The sequence below is a fragment of the Nannospalax galili genome, unplaced genomic scaffold (assembly GCF_000622305.1).
Source record: "Nannospalax galili isolate Female #2095 unplaced genomic scaffold, S.galili_v1.0 scaffold202, whole genome shotgun sequence".
Taxonomy (NCBI): Eukaryota; Metazoa; Chordata; class Mammalia; order Rodentia; family Spalacidae; genus Nannospalax; species Nannospalax galili.
Genome location: NW_008349000.1, coordinates 3,545,810 through 3,557,151, shown reverse-complemented (window position 1 = coordinate 3,557,151; position 11,342 = coordinate 3,545,810). Strand labels below are relative to the sequence as shown.

The 11,342-nt window shown below is 36.7% G+C and overlaps 1 protein-coding gene across 8 annotated transcripts in view; it reads left to right on the top strand.

Annotated features, from left to right (window-relative positions):
* Slc16a7 (solute carrier family 16 member 7) overlaps positions 1–9,199 on the top strand; it is a 170,965-nt gene extending 161,766 nt beyond the window's left edge. For all 8 annotated transcript variants that reach the window (XM_008846151.3, XM_029569891.1, XM_029569890.1 and 5 more), the window contains 3 exons: positions 1,752–1,895; positions 4,304–5,116; positions 8,690–9,199. In XM_008846151.3, the coding sequence (XP_008844373.1) occupies positions 1,752–1,895; positions 4,304–5,116; positions 8,690–8,976 (1,244 nt within the window). In that variant the 3' untranslated portion in view covers positions 8,977–9,199. The remainder of the gene's footprint in view (positions 1–1,751; positions 1,896–4,303; positions 5,117–8,689) is intronic.
* Positions 9,200–11,342: the final 2,143 nt, after the last annotated feature.

Here is an 11,342-nt window from a genome sequence, read left to right as displayed (position 1 = left end):
ACACACACACACACACACACACACACACACACACATGCATTGGAAAATGTATGTAAAATAAATTGGGTAAGGCATCCTTGAAGCTTCTTCCTCTTCAGTATCTGAATCATCCTTCTTTACAGTGAGATGGCACAGACTCCTATCCATCTCTGACAATTTCATCTAAGCTGCCTGACCCCTTCTCACCAGAATGGGTCAGCAGAAGAAATTTCAGGTGAAAGTTAGGATTCATTCTATATTAGTATTTTAAATGTTCTTCAAAATATGAATGTTTGTGATCACTCAAATAATGGAAGTAACACACAATGCCAGTGTGCAAAGGCCTGGCAGCCGCACTGGTGCAGGATGGTTGCCACATGAGCAGCAGACCCTGGAAGAATCCATCAAGTGTAAAACATTATTGCTAAAATAACATGATGTGACAACTGGCATCTTAAAATTAATGAAATATGGGGGTGGGTAGAGAGATGGATCAGTGGTTAAGAGTGCTTACTGCTGTTCCAGAGGCCCTGAGATCAGTTCTTAGCACCCATGTTGGATGACTCACAATTACCTGTAACTTCAGCTCCAGGGAATGCAACTCCTTCTTTTGGCCTCTAATGGTACCTACACTCATGCACATATACTCACACATAGACACACACATGCATACATATAATTTTAAAAATAAAGCCTTTGAACAGTAATAATAAAAAATACCATATTAAAGAAAAATCACATTTGAATGTAATAAGTAATTTGAGCTCCAATTCCAATTAATGGCATATGTGTGTGAAATGATGTTCCAAACCTTTTTAGTTCTCTGATTTTGTAATATAAATTTAACTTTATTTTAAAGATGTTTGAGAACTATTACCTATGCTCTGTTGAAAACCTGTGCATTACATTAAAATGGTTATAGTCATACAAACTACATGTTAAATGCTTCCAGTTTATTTTCCCATATACTTTTATAATATAGTGGGTTTTTTAAAATTTATCAGTGGCTGTAGAGATGGTTCAGCAGTTAAAAGCAGAGACGGCTCACCAGTAAAAAGCACTCACTGGTCTTGCAGAGAACATGAGTTTGGTTCCCAGCACCCATACCCAGTAGCTCAGATCAGCCTATAAATCAAGCTCCAAAGGATCTGATGTCCTTTCTGGTCTTTGCAGACATCCACACGTGGCATACAGACCCAGACTCCCCACCCACACACATACACATAAATAAAAATAAAAATATACCTTTAAAAATAAATAAAATAGCTCATCAGTTTGAATGGTGATGCTTGCCTCCAGGCCCAGGTTCTCAGGAAGGTGAGGCAGGAGAATTGCTCCAGTCCAAGAATTTGAGGCCATCCTGGGCAACAGAGTGAAAATCACACACACTTCATTAAATATATATAATATAATTAATATAATATAATATAATATAATAAATAATATATATAATATATATAAAGAAAAAGTTAAAAACAAACCATTACTTTTGATATATCAAAAAGTCCAAATGTATATTACATGTGAACTAGTCTTCTTCCTTTGAATGTTAAAACACATTCCGTCAGTTTTCCCAAAATAATATTAAGTATAAATAACTGACCCCTCTTTTTGTGAGACACGGTCTCCCTGTAGCCTCAACTGGCCTGAAACTCACTATGTAGACACTAAGCCAGCCTGGATCTCACTGAGATTTGCCTACCTCTGCCTCTCTGGGATTAAAGGCACGTACCTTTCAACTAATATTTCTCCCTCACTTCTCTCTACCTCAGGTCCCATCAGTAGTATCTTGGTGAATAACTATGGGAGTCGACCGGTCGTAATACTTGGAGGGCTACTCTGCTGTGTAGCCATGATCCTGGCCTCGTTCAGTACCTCTGTAATACAGCTTTACCTCACGGTCGGCTTCCTTGGAGGTAAGCCAAGCTTTGCTTTCAGCTAATTCTGATTGCAGCTCTACTAGGTGGCAAAACTCTCTAATAAGGACAAAAACAGATAATTCTTAATGTTTAGAGTTTATTCCAAGACAATGCTATTTTAATGTATTTTTTATCTGGTGTGTTAAATTACTGTGGTATGGGGTAAATATTTCATTTTAAGAAAGGAGAAAAATGTCAGATGTTATGTGTTATCCTAGACATACAGAAAAGGAAGCAGCTTTGATTTGCTTTGACGACTTCACTTTTTACTCTTCTCTCAGTTGAGGTGGTATTGTAAACACAGACCTTCTGGTATGAATACACAGCTTCATCTTTTAAAAACATGTTTATTTCTATTATAGTATCCAACCTACAACTGGCAATTAGTTAAAAGTGATGTCAAAGAGACATATTTTGAATACACTGAATTAACATCTACAATAAAATCATTACCATTTGTGTTCTGAAGAGTGGTAGTTCTCTTTAGCTCTAGTCAGTTCTTTCCTTCAAAATGACATCAATTTTCCATCATGGGGAATATCCATTGACTCAAATTGACCCAAAATTGTGTATTTAGAAAGTGTTACTTTTATTTTCCTTATTGATAAATTTTATTGTTAAAATCTACATTTGACATTTTAAGAAAAATTGAACTTCTGAATACCATGGGGTTAAACTTTTCTCTCATGCACATAGATATTTCTCTTATTTCAGACTTCAGATCAGTGTAAAAGCTTATTAACGTTTACTCTAAGGTATTCACGTTGGAACATGCTAATAAAGCCAGTACTAGGGAGCCTCTGCATTGTGAGTTCAAGGCCCACCTATGCCATGTATGGAGACCCTTTCTAAAAACCAAGAAGTAAGAAGAATGCAATAATAGTGATGATAAATTTCTGTGTTTATAACCTCTCCGTGTCTCTCTGCCCCTTTTCATATGGCAAAACACTTTTTGAGATCAAGTGAAAACCTTCGATCTAAGCATTTTCATTGTGGAGAGACAGTCTTTCTTTACATTGTACAGAGATGGATTCTTTCCTATTACCCCACAGGTGCTAGAGATAGAGAGAGTAGTGAGGCAGTGATTTTGATGTTCCTGCATTTGAGATGTCAGCACCATCATTCCTATTCAAACACTATTTCATTGGTTTGGGTCTTGACCTTGGTGTTTCCAGAGTGAACCGCTGTCTACCATTTTACTTGGAATAACATCTAAAGGCAAAAGTTCCAGGTCACAGAATGGGGAGAAAATGAAAAAAGATAAACGAACTCCAGTAGCTGGCTTTGTGATTATGTTCCTCTACTTAGAACCCGCAGGACCATAAACCGCTGAAAATCAGATCCAATTTATAGCTGTTCTGCATATGTCACCAGTGGGTTTGAGGATGATTAGAGAGCATGCCCTTCTGTTCTCTCGAAAACGTTTCTTCTCCGCCTTTAAATATAACCTTTTATTCATAAAAATGTACTATTTATTAATTATACTTAAACCTGTATGCCCTAAAACATAAGTGCTTAACAACTTTGCAATATTATTTCAATTTATCTAAATTAGTCCTTAGAATAGCCTACAATGATACCTAACCTAAAGGGGGCAAAAGATGTGTGTATATAAATCAATCTTATGTATTTTAAAAAGGAGCCTTATTCATTTCTATTGCTAAGGAGTGCTTGGGTGCTTGCTCAAGTGATAACTCATTTCTCAAGGGCAGAACCAACACTAAAGAAATTCATGATGGAGGCTTGGGATCACAGAGTCATCTAAAAAGCCCAGAAATAAGGTATCTTCCAGACCAAAAAGACAAAAGAAAACAAAATAAAAACAGCAAAAATTCATTTTAGCCCCTGTGTGAATTGTTAGATGTTAAATTTAGAACATGATAGATATAAAGCTCAACACAGATGGCAAATGCCTGGTGTTGAAACAAAAGAAAACAACAATTGTCAAAGCTTGTATTTTAGTCTGTTCATAGTACTTTAACTTTGGTAACAAAGCATTCTCATTTTTAAATTTCACTTTCACTCACAAGAAAAAAAACTATTCCATTTATTTGCAAGTAAGTATATATTAGGAGGAAGGTATTGATTTACCTGTGGAACTGGAAGATTTTGATTGATAACAAATTTGTCCTCACTGTAACCTTGAATGTTTTTCAAACCTCAGTAGTTCTAGGTCTTATTTCTGTGCTTTAAAATAAAGGCTCTAAAGTGTTCATATTGTGTCCGGTTAAAAAAAACAATTCAGTTTTGTTCAATTATGTTTATATTTATAACCTTAGGTTATAGCTTACTGCAGTACTGGTTTGTGTCTGTCTTAGCCTTTTGAATGGATATATTGAAATTTCTTTTGTGAGCAGCATAATGTGTTTGTGTTTTCTTTTCTCCTTTTTCCTTGTTCTTTTTAGGTTTAGGCTTAGCCTTCAACCTGCAACCAGCCTTAACAATAATTGGCAAATACTTCTACAGGAAGCGGCCCATGGCGAATGGATTGGCCATGACCGGGAGTCCTGTTTTCTTAAGCACATTAGCTCCTTTCAATCAGTACCTATTTAATACTTACGGCTGGAAGGGAAGCTTCTTGATTTTGGGAGGAATATTTTTGCATGCCTGTGTGGGTGGGTCTCTCATGAGACCCGTTGATCTCAAAGAACATACTTCTCAGTCTAAAAATACGATTGCTGCAAAAGAAGATTCAGGTATAAAGAAAGCCAGTAAGGCATCAACAATAGGCAAGATTAATAAATATTTAGATTTCACTCTTTTCAAGCATAGAGGATTTTTGATCTACCTCTCTGGAAATGTCATTATGTTTCTAGGGTTTTTTGCCCCTGTTATTTTCTTGGCTCCATATGCTAAAGACAGGGGAGTGAGCGAGTATTACGCAGCCGCCTTGCTGTCTGTGATGGCTTTTGTTGACATGTTCGCTCGGCCTATTGGAGGACTAATTGCAAACTCCAAATTAGTCCGACCCCGAATTCAATACTTCTTCAGCCTTGCAGTAATGTTCAATGGAGTCTGCCATCTCCTATGCCCCCTGGCAGATTCCTACACAGCCTTGGTGGTGTACGCTATATTTTTTGGCTATGGATTCGGAAGTGTTAGCAGTGTCCTGTTTGAAACTCTGATGGACCTCGTTGGTGCTGCGAGATTTTCCAGTGCCGTGGGACTTGTCACAATTGTGGAGTGTGCCCCAGTTCTTCTCGGTCCACCTCTTGCTGGTAAGAATAAGTCTCATCAGGCAAAGCAATAAGCTTAGCATAAATATGACTGAACTGAAAATTTCTTTACAGTGACATGTATTTTGAATGACTCTAGTTGCCTAAAAGACTGGAGGGGTTAATTATGTACTTGAAAATTTCATAATCAGTTGAATGTAGTCCCAAGTTTAAGAGTCTGGACTTGTGAACTTAAGAATGTAAGTTAGATTAATAGTTAGCATTTTTAACAACATCAATTATTGGATTCTTTTAAGAGTATATTATAACAATAAAATGTGTCTATCATTGTTGAATCAATTTCTATTTTGATTACATAAAAATGAGGCAAAATATAAAATGAACTGAAATGTTACAATCAATTTTTATTATAGTATATTAGCTATATTAATTTTGAATTTGTATGCCTAGGGTAGGCATGCTTTTATTTCACTGATACAGAATGTAGGTGTGAAAGGAAATATATTCAAAGTTAGTGTTTTGAGTGGACAGTTTATAAATGGCAAAGATTACATGTAGGCTTTAAGATCTGAGATATTTTCAAAGATGGTTATGAAAATACTATATTGATTTAGTGAGTAAGGCAATTAAGTACGTTTAGCATACCACCATGCCAAAAAATTTGAGAAGCTTGTCTGACATGTTTTTAAAGAGAAAAAGACATCGTGAGAATGTGTGGAAGAGAGAAAGGGAGGAAAGAAAAGAGGAGGGATAGAAGGAACAGGGGCACGTAAAAGAAGATAAAAGAGTTGTTGGAGAAGCATTCAATTTTGTTGCTTTCCTTTAGATTGTGTCTTCCTTTTGGAACCTAGTTACAGTGCCTACAGGAAGGAAATTATGGTAGACAATTCTACTGTTCCATCCAAATTTACATCTTAAAGACCTATGTATTAACTCCGAATTTGAAGTTAATCTTTGCTTAGTCTTAGATTTTAAATATTTTTGATATTGTTATTATTTATGGCACAGTTTTGTCCAGCAATCCTTATGCGCAGGCATGCTCCTGTGCGTGTGTACGCACGTGCATGTGTCTATGTGCGCACGTGTGTGTGCGTGTGTGTCTGTGTGTCTGTGTGTGTGTCTGTGTTGTTGTTACAGCTAATACTGAGATCACTCAGATTCTTCATCTGGCCCCTAGTGCTCAGAGCCAAGCTAAATTAAAAATTTCTTGTCTTTGGTCAGTTGTTTAACTGCGTATTTCAGAATGTCAAGGAGGCCCTGTGCGAGTGGGACATTCATGATTAATTTGTTTAATCTTAATGCTGTCGTTGGCTTCTTGTCTATCATTTCACTGTCAATTAGAAAGATGTCCAAGCCACTGTCAGACCTTAGTGATGCTGTCACTTGCCACCAGTGTGCTTTAGATGGCACGGCTTTCAATGTAGACACACTGTCAACAAGGAGACTCTGAAAAAAGAGTGCAGGCCATTAGGTCTTGGTGTCCACCAGGCAGCTGGCTTTATTATATAAGAAAGGCACAGTGGGCCTAGGTTTCCACATACAGAATTTAGTTGACAAAAAGCGTCTTGGAACTGATAAGTTAGTGATAAAATTCTATGGCTAGTGAAAAGTGATGTCACCATCAGTGATGGAATGCAAACGACTATCAAGTCAAGTTAGAAAGACACTGGATTGGTTCTAGTCATTGAAATAAAGGAATCTAACTTGTCCACGTCCACCTCTGCTGAGAACACCTGTAAATATTCTGGATCATCGCTGAGACTAATTCTTGCCTACTTTCTATTGTTGCTGCTCCTGTTGGTAGGACGTTGGGAGTGTGTGGCATTTTATTTACTTATACATTTGTTTATTTCATAGTGAACTTTCATGACTGCCCTCATAAATAGCTGATGCTTTTCTCTTGGAAAGCATATTTTATTTCTTGATGCTAATAAGTCCTAAACCTTTGAAAAGTGTTCTAAGATGTTAGTCCAAAATGATATTAATTGATGAAACTATGGCCCCCTAAGTGTGTGTCCTCCTCACTGCAATAACCACTGTACAAACAGAATCTTTGAATAAAGTCAAGAAGGAAAGCGATACAGGTATGCTTCTTCAAATAAGCTCATTGCTTGTTAGACCCTTAATGTTCTTCCTAATTAAAACAGACAATTTTGTTCAAATGGGTAAATATTTCAAGTAGCTGAATTTGCTCCTGAGCCACTTAACTAGATTGTAGTCAGAACGCTAGAGAATCTAACAGAACAAATGGACTTGAAAGATCTGCTTCAGAATTCCTTGGACTATAAATGATAAGTAATGTAGATATGAGACGTCAAACTTTGTCCTTTGTGCTTGTTAGGAATTAAATGATTGCTTGAGCAAGAGACAAAACTAGACATAGCAGAAAAGGTATTTTAGAGTCAACTTCAAATAAGCTTATTGCTTGTTAGACCTTCAGGTTAGGTGGCGGTAGACTAGTTTTAGTCAAATGGGGCAAATGGTTTCATCCTGACTAGTTTAGCATAGGTTATAAACTCAATAAAGTGAAAAAAAAAAGCATTTAGCACTCCAAATGGCATAGTTTCTATGGAAAAGGTATCTACGGAAGAAACCTAGTTAAGAATGTGAGGTTGTGATGGGTCTCGTTTAAGAGCCCACAATCTTGAGAGATGGCTCACAGGTCACGTCAAGAGTATTCAGTTACACAGTTACACAAATGCATAAATAAAAATAATACAAATCTTTAAAGAAATAATAAGAGGGTCTAGAGAGATGGATCAGCAGTTAAGAGCACTGGCTGATCTAGCAGATGATCCAAGTTCAGTTTCCAGCACCCACATGGTGGCTAACTCCAGGTCTGGAAATCTGATATCCTCTTTAGGCCTCCATGGGCATTCCATCCATGGGTACACTTACATACATGCAGCAAAACATACATAAAATAAAAATACATAATTTTTAAACATTAAAAAGCAACCAAACATTAGCTTTATAATTATAACAAAGACAACTTTTTTTAAAAAGCGTCCAAAGTCTACCAGGCACTGGCTATAACCATGGTCAGAACACTTCATGTCATGACTGACTATAAGGGTCAGAGGAGACAGTACAAACGGAGCACTCAGCCTGTGGTGAGCACAGACAAATGGTGAATATTAAGCCCTGTCGGGAACCATATAAGAGCCTTTGGTTCTTTCTAAAAGAATGTAAAGTTGTCCTTAGTGAGGAAGAAAAGAAGCATGAGAAGATGAAGTAATCTCAGTGATTATGATGTAAATTAGTAGTTAACACCTAAGAGGCTACATGCCTGAACACAAAAAAGAAGCCTCATAAACCAATATATTAACATAAACACACAAGTATGCCAAACGTCTTTCGGTTATCCGCTTTCATTGGGAAAAATAGTGTTCAACAAATATAATGCATTAGTAATAAAATGCTGTTGATGTCTGTACCTGCCTTTACTGAGTGTATATACAGGGGTCGTAATCTAGAATATTTTCTGCATTAAGGTCTAATACAATCCTAATCGAAGTAAGAAGAATGCAGTTTGTCTGAGGACGAGTTTAGTTGAAAAAACTGTTATTTATTTGAAACTTATGCCATCTTCAAGGTTGTTCTCTTGTCTCTTAGGTAAACTGGTGGATATAACTGGAGACTATAAATACATGTACCTAGCCAGCGGGGCGATCGTGGTAACAGCAAGCATATGGCTGCTTATTGGCAATGCTATAAACTATAGACTGCTTGCTAAGGAAAGGAAGAAAGAAAAAGGAAGAAGGAAGAGGTCAGCTAGCCCCTCCAAAGAGACGGAACCATTGAGCAAATCTAAACACGAAGAACTTTCCGTCGAGGTTTCAAAAGTACACAGTATTCCTTCAGAGAAAGGACGAGAAAAAGAAAGAGAAAGTAATATTTAACACAGAGCACATCTCCAAGTTCAGTGTTTAGAACTCTATTTAGGAGTTTCTTTTGTTCTTCAAAATATTGGAAATGATTTTAACTGAAACAAGGCATCACAACGAATAACGAGAAAACTATTTTCCTCAATGGGTTTAGAAATTCATGTTTTAAAAACTTATTTGGGTAGTTAAATTTTAAGAGTGAACCCATGCAATGGGCTTATTTCTATACAAATCAGGGTGTTGTGATGAAAAAGAAGACTTTAAAAGCTTCCCAGTGATTTCTGGTTTTGGTTATAGAAGAAGAGCTGCACCCCAAGGCCCTGACCCACTTATGTTCAATCTCACATGGCAACCTACTTCACAGCTCATATTTTACTGATAGTAAAAGAATGAAGTAGAATTGAGGAAAAATAGTTTCCTCACACTCGGTGAGTCACATACATATCCACATGAACACTGAGTATCTGGAGAACATAAAGAAATAAATGAATTTGAAAAGAATATTATCATAGTCATTTTTAAGTAAAAAGAAATAACTCCAAGGAGAAAAAGAAAATGTACTAAGTTTATATGCAGTTTTACAATGTGCATTTAAAAGAAAACACATGGTGAAAACCAAGGTGGCATTAATTTGAACATACTAAAAAAGCATTTGTGTATGTAAATACGTTTGATAGGAGAGACTCCTTTTTGCACCACTATTGCTGTGCTTTCTTATACTTGGTCAACCATAAACACAATTTCTTTGAGGGAGGACTAAAGTGCCTGGGGCTAGAGAATTGGACCCTGCAAGTAATTTCCTAGAACTCTGACCTAACATAAAATTAAATTAAAAGTGAGAGTACCAATGCATCTCTCAGATCTCAACGAAGCTCCCTTACACAACAGAGGGTCGTGAACACAAAAGGACAAAGATGGCCAAAGCATAGAGAATAAGAGTTTCAGAGTGCGGATCCTTGGACAGGTCTACATTAAACTTCACCCACCCAGGGCTCAGGTACCATTATGGAAGAGGGGATAAAAAGACTTCAAAAACCAGGGAAGGAAGTGCATGACCATATCAAAATAGAGTCTTACAGGCCCCTGGGCTCTTGTTCATATGAACCTACAGCAATGGTGTCAGATGCACAAGATGCATGCAAACCCAAGCCAACAAAAACCCAGCACAGAACTGTGGGAATGGACAGCAGGCCCCAGTCTTAGCCGAAGAACTATCGGCTACTGATTACTGCTGGTGGAGGAACAACTGATTTTCTTAAAGGGAGGGACTCTTAGATAGGTTGACTTAGCCCTCAGTGAATGCATTTGCACTGAGGGATGCCTGGGGACACTAGCTTGACTTGATAGGCCTTAATATCAGTGACAGAATGCATGAAATCCAGTGGTGGTGGGGGTGACAATGGAGAAAGGAATATAAAGATGATTAAGATGTTCTGTATGAAACATACATAAAGTCAATTAAAAATTAAAAAATAAATAATGTAAAAATGTTTTTAAAAGATTGTGTATGAAATACACAAAAGATCAATCAACATATACACACATATACACACATATATATATAGAAGAAAAATAAAATTTTAATCTCAATGATACCTTGCAGTGAGCTAGTACACTGATTCAAAAAGTATTTTAGTTCATAACTCAGAAATTAAGAACCATGGATTTCTTTTGACTAGACCAATACAGATTCAATGTTGTACTGAAATATGAAAATAAAACATAACGCTAGCTGAAAAGTTCATATGTTGACCAAATTCTTACTCTTCCTAACACAAAGCAATTATCAAAAGTTATTGCTATGAGTAATTCATAGAAGTCCAGCTGACATGGATGGGAGGCCATTTTATCGAGCTCTCTAAACTCTCTTATTTCCATCCCACAGAAAGCAAAAATCAAACCACAGCCAGGTCTTTACCTCAACTACTGAAGATATCTCATGTTATAGGAGTAAAAACATTTGGACATTCTACTCTGATTAGACTACCTGCTACCTGGGACTATAACCAGGAAAATGAGGAAGTGGAAGCTTCTAGAAATGCTAGAAATGTAGGCTGTGTGTGACTTGGAATTATAGGTACATAATTTATAGTACATAAGTTGTAATATTGTTGCCCGGGTTAATTTGGCAGTTTCTCATTTTCCTATGTGAAAATACCTGGGAATCAGAATCATTCTCAACAGAGATGGTCTTCACAGTTCTGCTTTCATAGTTTGTAAACACCATGGATAACACTGTAAATGTTCTTAAAAGTCGGAAGTTTATAGGTAGAAAGAACTTAGTGTTATATTGTTGAAGTGATGTCACTCTTACGATGTTTAAGGGACTTTGCCGTTCTTTTATAAAATTTTTATTGTAGTAGAGATGGGTGCTATTCTTA